Genomic DNA, 20,649 nt, shown 5'->3' with positions numbered 1-20,649 from the left:
TACAGTACCGCATGCCGTAGTGGTGCCGAATTTGATGATGTTCTTGGCGAGTCAGTAAGTTGAAGCTTTATTTTTGGCGCCGGCTCCGATTCCGCGGGCGGGCGGACGGTGGGGGGTTCGGTGGCAGGACGGGAAGGTGGGAGAGGCGGTAAGGCTATGAACGGCATGCGTGGCGGACCGGAACATCGACGGGTCTATGAATGGCTGCCAGCCGATTCGGGTTCACGTACCCAGAAATCAGTTGAATGGGGGCCGGCTGTCTGAAGCTCAGCAGTGTGCCAGAAACTGGACTGAGGACCGGAGAATGGAGGGTTTTGTCGACTATTATGATTTGTGAAGGTCTGTGTCGGTGTATGCTGCATAGTACACCGAGGTGGCACGTCCACCCGCTGCCCATGACAGTCGCCATTCTCCTGAAGATTATGATGAAATATGCTTGGCTTCCAAGGATGGGATTTATAAGGTGGGAATGTTGGCCGGTGGAGCAGCAGTGAATGGCCGAGATAATCGCAGTACGTATCTTTGCATTGCTTGGGTGTTTTCTTGTTCGGATTTGTTGCTTGCTCGGGCGCTGGGATCGTCAGGGCCAACAAAGATGCTTGGAGCAATGATAAGCCACTGATTAACACCCAAGAGTGGAAAACCGACGCTCCAGCTGCGAGTATCGAAAGATGTGTTGAGTGAATTAAGTCTGTGCCTGCCGACAGTGTTTGCCCGAACACAAGACGTCCAGAGTGGAAATGAGTGATTCCGCAACGGAGCCCCTTTTTCACTCCACTCCTTTTCCCCGGCCTCCTCCATCCCTTGGTTGTACAATACACAGTAGTGTAAACTATCCGGACTGGCGGTGGCGCACGTGTGTTTGCCATTTCCCCTCATTTCCCCCAGACCCTTCAGCCCCAGACGACAGGATGGATTCTGGGGAAGCCTGCGAGATTCGGGTCCCAACAGCGGTAAACAGGGTCCCGTGATAGTTGCACTTCCTCGGGGTGCATGCGTGGGAATGGTCCCTAGTGGTTGAATGGAAGCCATCACGGAAATTTCCATGGTCGAGACCGGGCTGCCTCTCTGGTCGAAGATGAAGCTACACTACTGACGGACCCAAAGACACACACACTTGGGCCCCCAAAGGGATTTCATGTCAACTGCCTCTTTTGGCACTCTGCAGCCGCCTGTTGGGCCATGGCCACCGTCTGGCGTGTGCAACATGCGTCACATGAAAATCCGAAAAAATCGGGGTAAAGAGGGGCGATCATCACGGATGGTGGTCAAGCTGAGTGGTTGGAGACACGGCCAGCGCCCGAACAAGGGCCGAGAGCCCACAAAAAAGCAAAGCGGCGGACGACAGAGAGCGGCGCTGAGGGGTTACATCTCGAGTCGGGTGCTTTTGAGACTCCACTGGCACGACCCACTATGAGCATCAACGTTGCAGTGGTGCGGGTAGGAGTTGGAGAGAGGCGGGGAACAGGGCTGCGGGGGTGTGCCGAAGGGTGGTTGGAAGCGTGTTGGAGTCCGGCGGATTTTCATGAGCTCGGGTTGACTGTGGAGCAAAGGGACCCTCGGTTTCAGGATTTGAGGTTGCTCTGACACCTGAAAGAGAGTCCGTCCTGTTTTTGTTGTTGGGCCTTGGCGATGATGTTATCTACCTTGCCAGCGGCGGCAACAACAACAAACAACAGCAACAAAGAGGTCTTGCCCGGTGGTGTAGTGCGGGTAGTGTAAAACAGATGCATGAGACAAAGAGCAGGTGAGAGAGTGCTCTCTCTGTGGACAGCTGAGATTGCAGAAGGAAGAGCGAACTCAGAGGCACCACTGGCAGCCAATGAGCAGACAGTGTCCCTGTACTGTGCTGCGGCAATCTAACACCCACAAGAACCACTCAGTCAAGCACACCCGCCAGCGGCACTTTGGAAATTGACCAGCACCGCTTCCGTCCCTTCTACACAGTAGTGTCAGTATTAAACCAGGTTATTCGTCACATCATTCGTCCGCTCCCAGGGACAGACAGGGGCAAGAGTCAGGTCGGGCAAAAACAGCCCGACAAGGACGGGAAGCCAGTTTGAACAAAGCAAACTCGAAGCCGGCGGTTCATTGTTTTCGCGCAGTTTGTGGTCTTGGGCTTCTTGGCGGGTTCATGGTCATGAAAGCTGAGTAAGGGAAAAAGTCTGATGGAATGCACGAGTGCCCCACCATGACCTCATATGCTCCATGTTAGGTTGCAGTGGGACTGGACTTCCCTTTCTCCAGGCTTCACGGCAAGCGCTCCCAAGGCTCTCACGGGCCCCCTCCCAATAGATCCCGTCTGGGGTGAAGGTTTTCTGACTGGGGAAAAAGACTTCCACTTACTCCACCATTTTCTTCACCTTCGTTCCCAGTGAGTTCCATCCATCCTTCTCTTCATCGATGCGTGGCTACCACGTCGACCATCGATCAATAGTAGTGTATGGTTTGCTTTTTCCGTCTCGACAACGTGGTATGAGACAACTAACGAACTGTGTGGTCTGTAGGCCATCGTACAACTAAAACTAAGTAGGAATGGGAGCCCCGGACAGAGGAATGCAGTACTATTACACTACTCTACCAGGATGGCGCAGAGACGATCACTTCTAATCGTCATCTGTTTACGCAGTAGCTGCGCTTACACGGGCAACAAGGCTGCCCTTTCTCCATCCCAGATCCATGAACAACAAACGGGATTCCGGAAAGGGACATGTCCTCCGTGGACTTGGACAAATGACAGCTCATTATGACACTTCCCGTTTCCTGCATTTCCACGACCCTGCATTTGCCTGCCGCCTCTGGCGTCTTGGCAGCTTGGCCATCGATAGATGCAGGTAGCGTCTGATATCAGCACTCGCCGCGGATAGCCTCTTCAGGCGACATGAATACCACGGCACTGGGGTCGTGTGTGTGTGCGTGTGTCTTCTTCACCGTGCGTAGTCTACCTCGACGCTGGATGCGGCCCAATGGGGACAAGATGAACGCTTCCGCTTTGTCTGCTTCCCCGTAGTTCACCCGCTCCGAATCCGTGATCGTCCCCCATTCTCCACGCACCCACAGCATCCAAGAGTTCCACCGCTCGACCACCGCCTGTCGCTGGTTTCACAACACAATGGGGACGCCGTTGCGGTCATCGCAAGGCCCTGGCACAAAGATATTCACACACTAGTGTACACTACACCTCCGCCGGGGAGAAAAAAAAAAAAAAGAGAGGTTAGAGCTGAGAGGTATTCACCGTTAGTGCAGATCAGTGGCAAAAGACAGGTCTCTACAGAAGAGCAACATTTATACCGGCAAGATATCCTAGTTTTCTGTACACTCAAAGTATCACGCTAACCTTTTTCCCCCTCCGGCAGACGTGTAAGCATGGCCGACCTTGCGACCTCTCCTTGTTTTCGATTCGTCTTGGCTTGTCCGCCTCCCGTGCTTGGGTTCGACCTCCATCAAGCTTAAATATCCACGGCCTCGCTCCTACCCAAAGCTTGAGTCCTGATCTTGAATTCCGTCATCCCTCACATTCCATCCCATTGTCCAAGATGGCGCCTCCAAAGTTCCTGGGCCTCTCAGGCCGACCGCTCTCTCTAGCTGTCTCGACTGTAGCCACCACGGGCTTCCTTCTCTTCGGCTATGACCAAGGGTGAGTGCTCAGTCAACACCATGAGTCGCCCTCGATGAAGCCGAATGTTAACACACTCCAAACAGTGTCATGAGCGGCATCATTACCGCCCCCGCTTTCAACAACTTCTTCACACCAACCAAAGACAACTCGACCATGCAGGGTCTCATCACTGCCATCTACGAAATTGGATGCTTGATTGGTGCCATGTTCGTCCTCTGGACCGGCGATTTGTTGGGTAGACGCAGGAACATCATGGTGGGCGCCTTCATTATGGCTCTCGGTGTCATTATTCAGGTTACCTGTCAGGCTGGATCCAACCCTTTTGCTCAGCTGTTCGTCGGCAGAGTCGTCATGGGTATTGGCAACGGCATGAACACTTCGACCATTCCCACTTATCAAGGTGCGTTCCGGCTTTGCCAACCACTGACCGACAAAAAATTCTAACAGATTCTGTAGCCGAATGCTCAAAGACATCGAACCGCGGTCTTTTGATCTGCATTGAAGGCGGTGTCATTGCCTTTGGTACTTTGATTGCTTATTGGATCGACTATGGTGCATCTTACGGTCCCGATGACCTCGTTTGGCGCTTCCCCATCGCTTTCCAGCTTCTCTTCGCCATCTTCATCTGCGTCCCCATGTTTTACCTTCCCGAGTCGCCCAGATGGCTCCTCAGCCATGGCCGGACCCAAGAAGCTGACAAGGTCATTGCTGCCCTCCGTGGCTACGAGATCGATGGTCCCGAGACCATCCAAGAGCGCAACCTCATTGTTGACTCCCTGCGTGCCTCTGGAGGTTTCGGCCAAAAGAGCACTCCCTTCAAGGCCCTCTTCACTGGCGGCAAGACCCAGCATTTCCGTCGTCTCTTGCTCGGTTCCAGCTCCCAGTTCATGCAGCAAGTTGGTGGTTGCAACGCCGTCATCTACTACTTCCCCATTCTGTTCCAGGATTCTATTGGCGAGTCCCACAACATGTCCATGTTGCTGGGCGGTATCAACATGATCGTCTACTCCATCTTCGCTACCGTTTCCTGGTTCGCCATTGAGCGTGTCGGTCGTCGTCGTCTGTTCTTGATCGGCACCGTTGGCCAGATGCTCTCCATGGTCATCGTCTTCGCCTGCTTGATCCCCGACGACCCTATGAAGGCCCGCGGTGCCGCGGTCGGTCTCTTCACTTACATTGCCTTTTTCGGTGCCACTTGGCTTCCCCTCCCCTGGCTCTACCCCGCCGAGGTTAACCCCATCCGCACACGTGGAAAGGCTAACGCCGTCTCCACCTGCTCCAACTGGATGTTCAACTTCCTCATCGTCATGGTCACCCCCATCATGGTCGACAAGATTGGCTGGGGAACTTACCTCTTCTTCGCGGTCATGAACGGCTGCTTCCTTCCCATCATTTACTTCTTCTACCCCGAGACTGCGAACCGCTCGCTCGAGGAGATCGACATCATCTTCGCCAAGGGCTTCGTCGAGAACATGTCGTACGTCACTGCCGCCAAGGAGCTGCCTCACCTCACTGCCGAGGAGATCGAGTCCTATGCCAACAAGTATGGCCTCGTCGACCGCGATTCCAACGGCGAGGGCGGCAACCGCCATGACGAGGAGAAGACGCGCGACCGCCCCGACCAGAGTGACAGCGACTCCCCCGCTCACGTCGAGATTGATGTTGTCGACGAGCACGGTGTCGAGTCCGGCTTCGGTGATGGTATTAACACCAAGGAAACACGTTAAAGAGCTGGAGAAAATCTTTTATCATGACTTGAGTGGTGTGGGGAAAAAGAAAAAGAAAAATTGAGGCGGTGATTGATTGGGATATGCATATGAACGACGAAGGATGACGAAGAGACAGAGGGTTTTAACGACCACAACCCTTCTGTGATGATACCCGCCGGGTTTTTCGGTTTTTTCTTTCTTTTCTTGTTGCTGTTGGAATCTGTTCAGTGATGATTTTTGACGATTCCCAGCACCATCATGTTTTGTGGTTTACTGGCGCCGTCTGCGCGGCCTTGTTAGCTGCTTTTCTTTTCCTTTTGCACTTAGCATTATACCTCTGGCTTGATGGTTCGGTGTATAAATACCCTCGCATATACCCATGAAAGTCGAGTGCTTTGGTAGATAGATGGACTAGTTATATGCTAGATCTTTTGTATCCCATTTTGAATAAAAAAAAATCATTATAAAATACTTGTCTGACCACTCAGTACGTATATTCAGTGCGTGTACACTTGCGAAGATGTGTGATGGGTGGAAGGTGCATCTCATTAGTTATGGGTATTTGGCTGACATGACACGCCCGGGCATTTTCCCCATCGTTGCTTCCCATCGTTTCAGATGTCTGATCTGTCAGAAGCAGATGACTCAAATTACCGACCGACCTCGAATGACAAACGCCCAAGTGAGCCACTTAGCATTGAGGTTTCTTTGTGATGCTTGAGCTTACAAGACCACATCCAACAAGGTAGCCGTTGTTCACATACGCGCCGCTTGAACAGCCAACCAACGCCTTTGATACGCCAACAGTTTCTCAACGTCCTTTGATCTTCCCCATTACTCTCATCTTGGACGCCAATTCCATCAAGGGCGAGCTTTGCATAGGTACCAACTCGTCTGGCCTGACTGATCTCAATGCGGCTTCAAATTCGCAGTGTGCAAACATAACCCTCCGTTCAATGTTGGATGTCGCGCCTCTCACATCAACTCTCCCAGGAACAAGAACTCGAACTTTTCACTTCATTTCAGCGGACCCCTATCCGCCCATGGATGCGCTTGCAAGTTTCCATATTCTCCCTTTCTCTCTTTTCCCCAGATTTTTCATTGTCGTTTGAACGAGTTACGATGCGGCGCCTGATACATGACCGAACCAGACTTGACACGATGGGCGTCTAATCTACCTAATCGACCTCGAGATGTTTGCTCCCATGGCTCACCTTGCAATATGTGAAATGCGTCCGTTGCTATACATCCTTGTCCTGGTGACCAGCCCATTTGTAACCCCAAGTCTTGTATAAAATATCGCGTCCGGGACCCTTGTATCTTGCCTGAGTTCCCTTCTCATCGCTCATCACGTCAACTCACAAGATGGTCCACGTCAACAAGTTCAGTACGAGCACGGCTACTGCCGCACTTCTTCTCTTTACCAGTGTCCAAGGACATATGGTGATGCGAACCCCACCTTCCTACAATCTTTACAAGGGAGATACACTACTTCAAGTCGATCCTCTGGATGGAGTGAAGTACCTGTACCCATGCCAAAACCGCTATGAGGCCGGCAATGCTACCACAGTCAAGGCAGGCGATGTCCAACTCGTCCAGTTTACCGGCGGTGCTCAGCATGGCGGCGGCTCCTGCCAGTTCAGCGTTTCGTACGACGACCCAGAGAAGTCCAACGGATCATGGAACACATCGGCCACATTCAAGACTATTTACACCATTATTGGCGGATGCCCGGCGGAGTTTCACGACGAGGCCAATAACTTACCTACCGAAGGTCGCCCGAAGGATGCGCAACAAAGATTGAACACCGATTTCTGCAACAATGATTCTGGCATTGACTGCACTCGAGAGTTTCTGATTCCTATTCCTGACTTGTAAGTTCATCAGTTCAAATTGAGGTACCCAATGTTAGTAGCATCGGCAGAACAGTGGCTAACTCATACACACTCACCTGATGCCATAGTCTGCCACAAGGTAAAGCAACTTTTGCCTGGACGTGGTTCAATAAACTTGGACAGAGGGAGATGTACATGTAAGTTGTTCTTTCTCCGCTTTCATCAACCCCTCTTTCCACCTTTCTCCCTGCCGCACACAGCACCTTCCCTATAACCATATCCACTACCTCGCTCCCCCTTAAAGCACTTTCCCTTCACATCAACCTGCCGACCAAACGCCAAGTACTGTACTTACCTACACTAACCACTGCCCCTCTTCCCCAACTAAAACAGGAACTGCGCCCCCGTCGAAATCACCGGCGGCCAACCCTCTCCCGAGAAGTACGAGTCTCTCCCCAACATCTTCATCGCCAACATCCCCAAACAAAAGGGCATTCCCGGCTACGACGGCTGCGTGACCGGCGGCGGAGCGGCAAACGTCGTCAATATTCCCAACCCGGGCAAGTACGGTCGCATCATCAACCAGCTCAAAAGGCCATTTAGCAAACCAGACCCTGCTCCGACTGGGTTGAATTTGTGTCCCAAAATTGATAATGACACGCTGCCCGTGTTCGAGGACAATCCCAAGACGATCAGCAAAGGCGGTGCTGCTCCTACTGGAGGAGGAGAAGAAGTCAACGCTGGTACTACTTCTGCTTCTGTTACTGTCACTGGCACTGGCACGGGAAAGCCACCGGCTGTTACCACCACCACCATCACCACCACCTCCGCTTCAGCTGCTGCTACTGGTACCGAGACGACGGTCGCTCCTATTTCCAGTGCCAGTGCCAGTGCCAGCGCCAGCGGCGATGCCAAGGCCACTGACGTTGATGCTAGCGGCACGTTCATCACTGCCCCTAGCGATGGGCTAGCATCAACTGCTACGGCTAGCGCTACCGGTGGTGTCGAGTCCGGCCCCGGAGGAGGGAAATGTGATGATGATGCTAATGCTACCGAAACTGGAGCCGGGGCTGGAGAAAAGACCACAATAGAGGTAACAAAAACCATGACGGTCAAGGTAACGGTAACTGCCAATGTTTCATCAGGTGCTTCAGCTTCAGCTTCTGCTGGCTCTGGTTCTGGTGGAGATGAAGGTGGCTCGGGAGAAAAGAAGAAGCAGTGCGAGAAGGGTCAAGTAGCCGTCTGCTTCGGTGATGACTTCTTTGGCGTGTGCGATAACGGGTGGGCCGTTTCTCAAAAGGTGTCTCAGGGGACGAGATGCGAGAACGGTTCGTTGGTGTACTCGGCGGTGCGGAGAGAGGGTGGGCAGAGGGCAGAGAGTTATGCGGCGGGCGAGGGGCATGCTAGGAGGCATTTGAAGAGGAGGAGCGGGAGGCCGCTTTGAGTGTTTCCTGAAGGGAAGACAGGGCACGAAGGAAAAGGGGATCGGGATGTGTTGGCCATGTTACTATGAAGGAATGGATGGATATCTCGAGGCATGTCGGGTCAGTCTTGCTTTTTGTACTGCGTTATTTTGTTTCTTCTTAGTTCTTCTTCGCGTAGGTAGAGGTCCTGCATTGCTCAATGTTGGAAATTTTATTAGCATTTAAGGGTCTTTACTTGATATGTGTGGATAATGGAGCGAAGTGCAACGAGCGATCTCACTGGTAAATCCAAAGTTTTCTTTGGTACGTACGTTTTTAAGCATGACGGACGGCAAAAACGGGTTCTGATAGCAGGTATCTTGAATTTCATTCAACAATCTATTTTTACTAGTCACTTGGATGTATGGTATATCCTCAAATATGTCGAAAATGCAAAGAAAAAAGAAAAAGCCGCCCTGAACCTAAGAAATTGAGTAACCCGACAAACCGAACCCAAGACCGAACATTCTACCGTTACCTACCTATCATCTAGATCCAGTCAGGATACTCCCTCTGCCTCACAAAGCTTTCATTCCAACCACTCTTCCAAGGGGGCGGAACACATACACGCTTGATACTCCGTCTCCTCGAAGACCGAGTCCCGCTCTTGTTTGACGAACAAGCGGAATAAGCAGAAAAAGAAAGAGCAGGAATAGAAGCAATCGAAGAAGCCACAGTCGAACAAGAAAAACCAGCTGGGGTCCATATCCCACTTGACTCAGCCGCACTATCGATATCAACCCCAGAACCCAGATAAGAACCTGTCTCGACGGATTGTTGCTCCAAAGATAACCACTGCCAACTCTCAATTTCATAGTCAATCAGCGCAATGGTATCCTCCGAACTGGCTGATGCACACGAAAAAGCGGGACTTGCCATTCTTACCGGTAACAGGGCCGGCGGCACCGGGGCTTGAAGACCTTCTTCCCAAGCAGCTAGAGTGACGGTGTCTAGTGGCAGGCCTGGCCTCTGGTGAAGGTAATTATCTCTAGCTCCATCTCGATCGAAAGCTTCAAAAATCGATGACAGTGCGACCGGAGGAGGCAACGAGGCAGCCGGTGCTGAGGCGGGCCAAATAGGGATACTCTTTTGGTTGACTTCAACTTGCGCTGTATTGTTAGCTTGGGGTTCTCCTGGTTCGACACCAAGGCGAATGGGTCTTGGGCGAGGGGAGGGAGGAGGGGCAGGAGGGGGGTTTTGAGGAAGACGAATTGGACGGGGACGTGGGGAATTAGGAGGAGGATTGGGAGGATTGGGAGGTAGGTACCGATGGTTCCTCTTTTCCTGTGTAGTTCTGGGGGTGGTGGTCCCCTGGTGCTGGCCTTTTCGAGTTAGCATCGTTTTATGTTGATGGCTTCCTTTCCGGCTGCCATTGCGGCCGCTGGCTTTGTTACCGTGTCTTTGAGCATGTTGGTTCTTGTTGGGTTGCGGACCGCGCAACAAATCGCTGAGGATCGTCTTCAGGTAAGCTGTAAAACCCATCTTGACTTGTCGTTGGCAGTGGTCCAATGTTGTTGTATGACTGTAGGTGTTTTGTGGATGACAAACAGAACGCATTTGGAAGTGTGAGAGGTTCTTCGACATTTATATTCGGATGAGAAGCCTCCAAGAGACGAGCCTGTGTCACGAACACCACAAGTAAACAATGCAATTATGGGCATGGCAACGCTGTGCAGAGCATCTGTCAAAGGACAATGGTGTGTAACCAAGAACACCTTTCCGCGCACAAAGACGTGGTGCACTCATTCCTGTGGCATCAACTCAGGTACAGAATCGGAAACAAAGAGAAATTGATGTCACTTACACCACTAGCCACGAACCCGTAAACCAGTCACTGCAGGTCTGTACCTGAACAGACAACCCCATTCACTGAAAAGGAAAACCGAATCTTGAACATGGCTACCGGTCTAGCTGCCCATCCTTATACCTAACGCCTAGTCATACAAAATCACAAGTCGGAGGTATGCGCCTGCAAAGAAAAAACGTCATGCATGCTTGTCCTTTTGGTTAGGTAGGTACCTATAGCTGCTCCTCCTCGACCTCCATCTGGTCGCCATGTGTGGTGCCATTGGCCCCAGCGGGGGTATCCTTCTTCGCAATGGTCGCCTCCTTGTCGATCATCTGCCTTGTAACGGCAACAATGTTGTCTTCGATCAGTTGCTGTCCGACATCCTCCAAGTGCTTCTTGGGATCCACCTTGCCAACATAGCGTGTCTTGAGTTGGTCCTTGGTCAACTCTGTCTCCTCCTTGACTCTCTTCTCGTAGCCGTCAGCAAGGCTAACCAGGCGGTCGAGTCTCTCCTTCGTCCTCGATCCCTCGCAGCGGAAGTCCTCCATTTCGAGGGCCTCGGTCCAAACGTGCTTGTGCAGATTCATCAACATGTTCTCCTCCAAGGCGGTCTTGCGGTAGTTGATGCCGATCGAGTAGTAGTGCCTGTTCAGGCCGTGGATGAGGGCCTGGATGGAAGGCTTGTTGAGATGTCCCAAGTTGGATGTCGTCTGGCGGGGCTCCTGACCCAGCATGAGCGACTGGGGGTTGATGAGACGGAAAGCATCAATCACAACCTTGCCCTTGACGGACTGAATGGGGTCAATAACCACGGCGACCGCACGGGAGTTGAGTTGTTCGAAACTTTGTTGGGTGTTGATATCAACCGACGAAAGCCAGCAGCCAAAACCGGGATGCGAGTGGTACCAGCCAACGACGGCCTCGGGCCTGCGAAGGGAAATACATTAGTGGGTGGTGAAAGGTCAAGTTGAGCTGAGTATCCTCTCACCTTCCCGTTTGCCTGAGCATGTCCATCATGTTCATCTGGAAGACGGGGTCGACAGCCTCTACACTGACACCAGTACCGCTTTGGGGCATGGCAAACACATCGACGACGCGAACGGTAAAGTCATCGACAAACTCGCCCAGCATCAGGCCCATGACTTCCATGGGCACACCAGCGCGACCGTGGCGCAACATCTTGAGGAGGGCTAGGGAGGAAATGTAGACGGTTTCCGAGTTGTCGATGAGGTTGGTGTTGTCCTGACCAGAACCCAGCACATTAGCATCATGCCCTTGTCACCTTCACGCCAGACCAAGCAAGCCTGCGGTTCTGTTGTTCAATTTGCGAATGGGAACAAACATACGGCTCCTGGCGCAGTGGCACCGCCCATTCCCAGGCCGCCGCCCAACAAGCTGCGCATGCGATCCATCTTGAATGTGTTTGTTGGTTGGAGAGTAGTGTATTATGTTGACGTAGCTGTGTGACGGGGGTGTTGGAAATTAATATCGGCGTCGTTCCTCGGGTGTAATGACGTCGCGCAGAAGTATATGGAGGGTTGCGATGCAAACGGTGGCGGTTTCGTTGTAAAGTCGAAGTGGGATGTCGTCGATGACAAGACGGGAGACGGGGCGGTTTGTTGTTTAGGTTGGTGGGTTGAGTACCTCTCTACCTACCTACCGCGTCAGGTTGGAGCATGGAGCATGCAGCACCTATGGGGAGCTTGCCGCAGCTGGCTGGCGGCGGCGTTGACGACAAGCTGTGGCAGCCTGCAACGCCAACTGCCACAAAGTCCACTGCAGGCCAGCCCGGTGACGGAAGGTTCCCTTGAGCTGGAAGCTGTGGATTACATAATCTTATCTGGTTTGCAAATCGGCAGGCAAAGCGGTTGACTTCATAAGTATTGGCGCTTTTTTGGAAGGTTCGACGTTGCCTGCCGACAGGACGTCAGGTGCACAATCCGTTTTCTGATTGGTTACTAAAGTTATTGGAGAATGGAGAACAGCTCAATTATACCCCACTCGCCCGTTGGGGTTGCTGGTGCTTGCGCTTTCTCCCCCGCCTGTCCGCCCACGGCTTCACGCACCGACCTCAGCGTTGTGCCGTGGCTCGTACAAGCAATTCTGCCACTCAGTGACAGACACCCCGGCGTCAGGAACCGAGCTCGAACTAAACACCATCTTTCTTTTCGTTGCTGGCAAGCCATGACGATACCGCCCAGGTGATTTGCCACATCACGGGGATATTTCTATATCATACTTTGTCATTCTATCAATACCACGAAACCTCAACACGTGTTTCCCCCATTCAGCCCGGCGACCCTGAACATTTCCTTTCACGACGGGGTCCTTCCCATCCCAGCGTCTCCCGGTCAGCGATAACTTCTACATACTTGGACGTGATATCCACCACCACAACACACACACACACACCATCCAACCCACAATCCGGATTGTACCGCAATAGTCCTCCGTATCCGCCAACGCAACGCAACACAACACAACGGGCAACCCGGCAACATCTGCCCACCATGCCTTCCACATTCACCGATCCCGCCGGAGTCGCGCGTGACGAGCCGTTGTATACCGTCGTCCACAATGACAAGAAGCGGGTCGCCTACTTCTACGACTCCGACATTGGCAACTATGCCTACGTGACCGGCCATCCTATGAAGCCCCATCGTATCCGTCTTGCCCACAGTCTGGTCATGAACTACAACGTGTACAAGTTTCTCGAGGTCTACGTAAGTTTGCTGTGTTGGGGGTACTGGCCTTGGTCAACGACAAACTGACCCTCTCTGTGTTAGCGTGCAAAACCAGCCGTTACTGCCGAAATGACACAGTTTCACACCGACGAGTACATTGAGTTTTTACAAAAGGTTACCCCCGACAACATGGACGGCTTCATGCGCGAGCAGGGCAAGTACAATGTTGGCGATGACTGTCCCGTTTTCGACGGCCTGTTTGAGTTCTGCGGCATCAGTGCCGGCGGAAGTATGGAGGGTGCCGCTCGCTTGAATAGGGACAAGTGCGACATCGCCATCAACTGGGCCGGTGGTTTGCATCACGCCAAGAAGAGCGAGGCTAGCGGTTTCTGCTATGTCAATGGTATGTGGCCTTCACAATTTCCTGGAACCCGTACGACGCCACCCATGCTTACCTACTACACCGAACAGATATCGTCCTGGCTATCCTAGAGCTCCTGCGTTTCAAGAAGCGCGTTCTTTACATTGACATCGATGTGCACCACGGCGATGGTGTCGAAGAAGCCTTTTACACGACGGATCGCGTCATGACCGTATCCTTCCACAAGTACGGCGAGTACTTCCCCGGTACCGGCGAGTTGCGCGACATTGGTATCGGTTCCGGCAAGAACTATGCCGTCAACTTCCCCCTCCGCGATGGGATTGACGACACCACCTACAGCTCCATCTTCCAGCCCGTCATTAGCGCTGTCATGCAATACTTCCAACCTGAGGCTGTTGTCCTCCAATGCGGTGGTGACAGTTTGTCCGGTGATCGTCTTGGCTGCTTTAACTTGAGCATGCGTGGCCATGCCAACTGCGTTAATTACGTGCGGAGCTTTGGACTACCCACTCTGGTTCTCGGCGGAGGTGGCTACACCATGCGCAACGTCGCAAGGACTTGGGCCTACGAAACCGGCCGTTTGGTTGGTGTTGAGATGAACCCAGTCCTTCCTTACAACGAGTACTACGACGTAAGTGGATTAGTTCCATTATGGCTTGCCGCCTTGCTAACAAACTCTTAGTATTACGGTCCCGACTACGAGCTTGATGTGCGTTCTTCCAATATGGAGAACGCCAACAGCCCAGAGTACCTGGAGAAGATCAAGATATCAGTGATAGAAAACCTGAAGAAGACCGCCCCAGTTCCCTCTGTCCAGATGCAGGACGTTCCGCGTCAGGGCTTCGGTATGTCAGACGATCAGGAAGACGAGCTTGACGACATGGATGAGGACGAGAACAAGGATGTCCGGCGGACACAGCGTCAATGGGAGAAGGAGAGAGCTAGGCAAGACGAGTTTGAAGAAAGTGATGACGAGGACATGGCTCAAGCCAATGGTGTGTTCAAGCCGAACGGACCGCAGCGCCGGTCCATTCTCGACTTCAAGAACCCCAAGGCCGTGGAGGACATGGATCTTGATATTGGAGAACCAGCTCCGCCCTCGATTGCCGCCACCGCCGCCGCGGCCGCCGCTAAGCCAGCGGAGCCTACTGCTGTCGACAACGATGAGACCATGATCGATAACGACGAAGCCCAACCGGCCGCCGCTGAACCTGAAGCCGAAGCCCCCGCAACGACAGCCGCGCAGCCTGCAGTAAGCTCTGCGGCCAAAGTTGACGAAGATGGCGATGTGGATATGGGCGAGGCCGATGAGAAGCCTGCAGAACCTGAGGCGGAGATCAAGACCGAGGAAATCGAGACTGCCCCTGCTCCGGAGCCGGAGGCAGAGCGCAGGCCAAGTCCCGCCGCCGCCACTGCGGAGCCTGCTACCGAGGCAGCAGCAGCAGCAGCAGCCTCTCCCAAGGCCGCCTCGCCGGTACCAGACGCCAACACTGAGAAGCCAGTGGCAGAAGAGCCAAGCAAGGTTGCCGAGGAGGCATCCGACAAGGCACCGGCAGCAACAACAGATGACAAGGAAAAGGAGGCCGATAAGCCTCAAGAATAGGACGCAACCCCCCGAACAAACACTCAGTACGTCTGATAGCTCGGACTAATCGGGCCCTGAGTACGTCGGCAAATTTCAGTTGTGTTATCCCATGAGCATGATTGGCATTGGCGTTTGGGGATTTAGGGGTGTTGTGACGAGGAAAATGTTGTTTTCAATGATTCCCCCACATTACATCCAGGCTCTTTGTTGTTTGTGTTTTTTCTTTCTTTTTTTTTCTTTTTTTTTTTTTCCTTTTCTTTTCTTTTTCCATGTTTCGGAAAAGTTTCTACAAGTTAAGCGTCTAATAAAGGTGACTTTAGCTAAACATGGCTTGCTGATATGTGATTGTGGTTTGGAAGCCAGGGATGTTCACTAAGTGGTGAACGCTTGATTAAACTTGTGCCACTTCCCTCACCCTCGTCTCCTGAAGAGCTTGATTGATCCTGGATCGCCAAAGATGCCCCGGCCTCCACTTCAGACATCGCGTTGTATCATGCGGGGTTGCCCTGCGGATCAGGACAAAGTCCAATCGGGCGTGCAGTTTATCCCCGCCAGTTCCTATTAGCGGCTTCTTTATTGGGGCGTTTCCTCAACCTTCGTTATCCGGAGAACGAGGGACTGGACCCTTGGACTCTAGAATAGTGTACATACACAACCTCCATTACTTCACACGTACGTAGGGGTATGCAGGAGTTATCTACAGTATGTTTGGTACCAACGCATACCTTGAGTGGGATTGCCAGATTCTGGTGCCAGCCAATCTGGATTGCTTGATCTAGCCGTCAGCTGAAAAGCAACTTTCAATGGCGCCAAAGACTTCTGAGAAATGATCAACAACCCCGACGGGTCCAATTATGGCAAATCCTCGAGTCGTACAGCAAAGAGTTCAGCTGGTGTTTAGCATATCCACATTACTACTTTAGATACAAGTGATAGCGCCCTCGTTAAATTCTTCCTGTTCGTCTTCTTCTCAACCCTGATGGACTTGTCAGTGTCTAAACCAGCAGGAATCCTCCAGAGGCGCCCATGGTGAGCAAGTTTACGATGGGCAGGACACAAGGAGCGGGTCACCGGGTGTCTGCCATCAGTGAGCGGCATCCTTTGAACCAAAGAACGCATTCGGAAATCACAAAGATTGCACGATTATGTACAGCTGTAGCACTAGCCATACTGGTGGTGCTATCGTTGTCAGATTTGTCCGCGCTTTCCTGGACAGCAAGACCAAATTGGTCCACTACCAACACAGTCTACCCGCTGAACAAGGACCAGAAGAAGGAAGATAAGGAGTTTAACTGGGCAGATATTACACCCGGTCCATCACCGATTCAATGGCACCCATGCTACGACGACGAACTTGACTGCGCGCGACTCAACCTCCCCATGGACTGGCAGCAACCAGAAGCAACTAATAGCTCTGCTTCAGAACGGCGCGTCAACTTGGCCATCGTCCGTCTCCGAGCTGCCGTGCCTTCAAACAGCCCCGACTACCGAGGGCCTGTTGTCTTCAACCCCGGTGGACCAGGAGGATCGGGGATTTGGTCACTCCGCGACCACGGGCGAAACCTGCAAACTATCGTGGGCACCAACCACGATATTGTCAGTTGGGATATACGGGGTGTCGGTGCCTCAACGCCGCGGATTGACTGTTGGGCTTCGACACAGGATCGTGTCTACTGGGATTTGCAGGACCCAGGTGTCGTGGATGCCCATGAAGGGACCGTGTTCGAAGCCTTTGCTCGGGCGGCTGCGTACTCGCAGGTTTGCGAGCGAAATCTCGAAGAGTCGGGGATTTTGGAGCATAGCAGTACCGCGTACCATGCTAGGGATATGCTCGCGATTCTTGAAGCTATGGGGGAAGAGAAGCTGAAGTACTGGGGGTTCAGCTATGGGACGGTGCTGGGTGGGACATTTGCTGCTATGTATCCGGACAGGGTTGAGAGGATGGTCAATGATGGTGAGTTCTACCCAGAAAGAGCCGGGAGGTTTACTTGCTTCGATGCAGCTTGCTGACTTGAACCATGACAGGCAACGTCGACTACGAGGACTGGTACAACGGCACATATATCAACTTCCTACATGATACCGACAAAGTTATGCAGGCCTTTTTCACCTTCTGTCATTCCGCTGGTCCCGATCGCTGTGCCTTTTACGACTCTTCCCCCAACGCAATCAAGTCGCGTCTCGACACCCTACTCACCAAGCTCCGGACGCACCCCATTGTCATCCCTCAGGGCCAGCTCCCATCTCCCTCTGGAACCCCATCCAACCCGTCATCTCCATCTCTAGCTTCAACCAAACCTTATCACGTCCCTCAACTAGTAACCTACTCCCACATCCGCCGCATGCTTTCCACAGCCCTCTACCAACCTATCTTCCGCTTCCCCCACATCGCCCGTGTCTTATCGAGTCTCGAAGCCGGCGATGCCCTCCCCTACCACAAATACACCCTCTCCGACTATCCACCACCGGCTCCCTCCTCTCCGACCACCTGCGAAGCCGGCGACCAAGACGACACACCTCCTCTCACTTTCATCCCCAAAGAAGAAGCAGGTAACCCCGACGTCTTCCCGGCAGTCATGTGTTCCGACGCTTTACCTTTTACCTCCACCCCTCACGCCTTTGCTCTCTATGCCCAAAAGCTACTAAATATTTCCCAGGCCGCTGGAGCGGTGCAAGCTTCTGTTCGGCTGTTGTGCGCCGGGCGGACTGTCCGGCCTCGCTGGGAGCCGTTCAATTCTTCTTTGCTGTTCAAGGATGTACAGACAGCTCACCCAGTGTTGTTCGTCAGCAATGAGTTTGACAACGTTACACCATTGATCAGTGCAAGAAAGAATGCAAAGGGATTCAAGGGGGCCAGGGTGGTGGTGCAGAAAGGGAGTTGGGGGCACACGAGTCTGGCGGCGCCGTCGGTTTGTATGGCGAAGGTGGTCAGAAGGTATTTCGTGAGTGGAGAGATGCCGGGGGAGGAGAAGGACGGTGTGGAGTGCTGGGGTGATGTGGTGCCGTTTGGGGAGGTTTATGAGGACGTTGAGGGTCAGAGGAGTGATAAAGATGGTGATGAGAATGAGGAGTTGAGAGGGGCGTTGTGGAGGCTGTTGACGACGAGGAGGAGGAGGGGTTTTGGGGGGTTATGAGCAGGGGCTTGCGATGGAATGCAAAGGATATGCCCTTGGGACCAAGTCAACAAGACTATGACACTCCAGTTGGGATGAAAAGTTAGAGTCTAGTACATTAGAATCCACAGTAAAGCTGTAGAAGTAAAGACACCGGAAGCTAGGTACATTAAAGGCGGTTTATGGATTCTAGGTATATATCTAAATTCACGATATTCTCCGTACTTCTCAGCGCATTCTACGCTGTCTCGGCCCTACTACCTTGAAGTTGAAAGAACCCTCTTAGCAACAAATTCGTTTTTAAGGTACGAAAAATTGGTGGAAAATGCCGTCGGGATGGGGTCGAGGTGCCCCATCTACCTCGGGTCTTGGGATATGTCATCTTCAAGACAACAACTCCGAGCTTTGCATGAATTGAACCGAACGTTGCATTGATGATAATTCCATCTCCTTCGATAGAGGTAATCACATCCATTCCGTTTTCCTGAACTCCAAGCAAGCGCGTACTACCTAATGCCATGACCTTCTCCCTCGCACAGGGGCAGTCTTTCAAGAGTGGCACAAATAAAGAGTGAACTGAACGCAATTCATCATCACGGAACTTCAACAGCCACAGTCTCCCCCTCAACCACAACCTTTGGCACCTTATACACCTCCCCCTTTCCATCTCCCAACTTCTCCAAGCCCGGCAACGCCAAGAGCCTCATCGTTCCCTTCTGCATACCCACCCCCACTTCTTCTTCTTCTTCTTCTTCTTGTTCTTCTTCTGCTCCCCCTTGTTCCCTAAGACAAGGGGCAGCAAACACAAACCGCCACTCACACCCATGCGCAAACAACATGTACCCGAAACTTACGCACTCCTGAATGACGCCCTCCAGGTTCCTCTCCTGATCAAAGATGGCTCGGCGGTCCGAGTGGACAAAGATGCCCAGGAATTTGTTCAAAGAGGCGCGGAGGCTGGTTACTTGGGCGGCGACGGTGGTAGTGGTGGTTGAGGAGTTAAAGTGGCGGTTGGGGTTGTAGTCGTGCTCGTCGGGGGGGAGGATGTTGCTGGTAGTAGAGGTAGTGATGGGAGAGGACATGGAAGGGGAGATGGGGTTGGAGGAGGGTTCCTTGTCGAGGAGGATGGGGAGGAGGAGGGAAGCGGAGAGACGGCGCCAGAGGTTTAGGGCTGTTGCGGCTGGATACATTGTAAGTAGGTGGTTAGTTCCAAGGTGGTTGGTTACTTATTTGGAGGTATTTGGGGGGCTACTTACTCTGAGGCGTCATGGAGTTCTTTCCCATGCCTGCCGCTGACGAAGGAATGGATTCGAGGAAGGAGGTAACCTGCCGCGGCAAAAGCGAGACACTACCCGGGTGAGTGCGCACATGGTGCAAGTCCAAGGCAGGAAAGATGGTAAGCGCCAGGAAGTGACGAATGGCTGGGAATCGAGTCTGCGGGTCCTGGGAGAGCTTCAAAATCAGGGCGTGGGTGCGATTGTCCAGACCAAAGGCTGGATCTGCCAAAGCCTGGTTAAGTTTGAAGACCTCGTTTCTGCTGCCATCCAGTGGGTCAAGGTGGTAGTTGTTCTGTACGTGTTCCTGGAGGAGATAGCCGAGGGCAGACAGTTCCGATTTGATCTCCTCGTCACTGGCGCCTTCGTGAATGCCGATGCCAGACAGGACGTTGTTGATGCTACTACTACCTCCGCCAGTAGTGCCGGTAGACGAAAGCAACGCCTCGTTTCGGACACTGCTTTTGGATGATAATCTCTCCTTTGGCAACGAGGCCGGGGGAAGGAAGGTGGTCATTGCTGTACCTTCATTGTCAGGATCAACAGTGTCCTGACGCTTTCGACGCTTCGCACTCAGGCAAAAGTAACCGATAAGAGCTCCGACCATGAGACCCAGTAGCGCCGCACCGATAGCCGCGCCCGCGATCGCGCCTCCGTTTGTCTTTGTGTGGGTGAGTTCGTGAGTAGCGGTAGGGTGAGGGGCTGTGTTGGTAGTGTGTGTAGGTGATGCCGTCGAGGCTCGTGAGGTGTTTTCCGAGGAGACAGCTCCAGTCTCAGCAGCAACCCGATAGCTACACGCGAAACTTATGCTAGTCTGAACACTACCTAAGGCGGTGACTATGAAATCGGCAACTTGACGTGTAGGACTGTCAATGTGGAATTTTTCAGAGCCTCCGCCAGTGTCAGCATCATGCTGTTGGTGACCAAAGAACAATTCGGGGCACGTGAAGTTGGCGGCAGGGAAAGTTGAAATGCTAGGCGTGAACCAGGTTGTCGTCATGAGAGTCAGCCATGCTGTTGATGTTGTTGGCGAAGCCATTTTTGTTCAAAAGAGTCCAAAGATACACGTATAGATGACTCGAATGACGTTAATTTTTGTGGCCTCGATGGGCGAAATTGCTGCTGAATTTCGAGAAAGAAGGTATTGCCCAGTGCCAGAGAGAGAAACCCGCGACTGAGGGAGGCTTGGAAGTGAG

General features: G+C 52.7%; 6 protein-coding genes across 6 annotated transcripts; 4 read left to right on the top strand and 2 right to left on the bottom strand.

Moving 5' to 3' along the window:
- Window positions 1-3,113: 3,113 nt before the first annotated feature.
- Window positions 3,114-5,798, top strand: NCU00821 (sugar transporter). The gene is made up of 4 exons (XM_959271.3): window positions 3,114-3,293; window positions 3,357-3,637; window positions 3,703-4,019; window positions 4,076-5,798. The coding sequence occupies exons 2-4, from the start codon at window positions 3,537-3,539 to the stop codon at window positions 5,344-5,346; spliced, it is 1,689 nt and encodes a 562-aa protein (XP_964364.3). The 5' UTR covers window positions 3,114-3,293; window positions 3,357-3,536; the 3' UTR covers window positions 5,347-5,798.
- Window positions 5,799-6,693: 895 nt separating this feature from the next.
- On the top strand, window positions 6,694-8,806 carry NCU00822 (hypothetical protein; the record flags this gene model as incomplete). The annotated part of the gene is made up of 3 exons (XM_959272.2): window positions 6,694-7,202; window positions 7,292-7,360; window positions 7,557-8,806. 3 exons carry the CDS (start codon window positions 6,694-6,696, stop codon window positions 8,605-8,607), a joined length of 1,629 nt encoding a protein of 542 aa, XP_964365.1. The 3' UTR covers window positions 8,608-8,806.
- A 1,452-nt stretch (window positions 8,807-10,258) lies between these two features.
- Window positions 10,259-12,158, bottom strand: rpn-11 (regulatory particle, non-ATPase-like-11). The gene is made up of 3 exons (XM_959273.3): window positions 11,762-12,158; window positions 11,404-11,657; window positions 10,259-11,342 (listed from the first exon to the last, which is right to left on the bottom strand). The coding sequence occupies exons 1-3, from the start codon at window positions 11,825-11,827 to the stop codon at window positions 10,646-10,648; spliced, it is 1,017 nt and encodes a 338-aa protein (XP_964366.2). The 5' UTR covers window positions 11,828-12,158; the 3' UTR covers window positions 10,259-10,645.
- A 323-nt stretch (window positions 12,159-12,481) lies between these two features.
- On the top strand, window positions 12,482-15,769 carry hda-3 (histone deacetylase-3). The gene is made up of 4 exons (XM_959274.2): window positions 12,482-13,138; window positions 13,202-13,502; window positions 13,571-14,112; window positions 14,164-15,769. The coding sequence occupies exons 1-4, from the start codon at window positions 12,926-12,928 to the stop codon at window positions 15,082-15,084; spliced, it is 1,977 nt and encodes a 658-aa protein (XP_964367.2). The 5' UTR covers window positions 12,482-12,925; the 3' UTR covers window positions 15,085-15,769.
- Window positions 15,770-15,877: 108 nt separating this feature from the next.
- Window positions 15,878-18,390, top strand: NCU00825 (hypothetical protein). The gene is made up of 2 exons (XM_959275.2): window positions 15,878-17,020; window positions 17,092-18,390. Exons 1-2 carry the CDS (start codon window positions 16,093-16,095, stop codon window positions 18,198-18,200), a joined length of 2,037 nt encoding a protein of 678 aa, XP_964368.2. The 5' UTR covers window positions 15,878-16,092; the 3' UTR covers window positions 18,201-18,390.
- A 382-nt stretch (window positions 18,391-18,772) lies between these two features.
- On the bottom strand, window positions 18,773-20,521 carry NCU00826 (hypothetical protein; the record flags this gene model as incomplete). The annotated part of the gene is made up of 2 exons (XM_959276.2): window positions 19,436-20,521; window positions 18,773-19,359 (listed from the first exon to the last, which is right to left on the bottom strand). The coding sequence occupies exons 1-2, from the start codon at window positions 20,490-20,492 to the stop codon at window positions 18,773-18,775; spliced, it is 1,644 nt and encodes a 547-aa protein (XP_964369.1). The 5' UTR covers window positions 20,493-20,521.
- Between the last annotated feature and the right edge of the window lie 128 nt (window positions 20,522-20,649).

The sequence above is a fragment of the Neurospora crassa genome, linkage group I, assembly GCF_000182925.2.
Source record: "Neurospora crassa OR74A linkage group I, whole genome shotgun sequence".
In the NCBI taxonomy this organism is placed as follows: domain Eukaryota; kingdom Fungi; phylum Ascomycota; class Sordariomycetes; order Sordariales; family Sordariaceae; genus Neurospora; species Neurospora crassa.
Note: the sequence above shows the minus strand (reverse complement) of the source record. Positions and strands in the feature narration are given on the sequence as shown.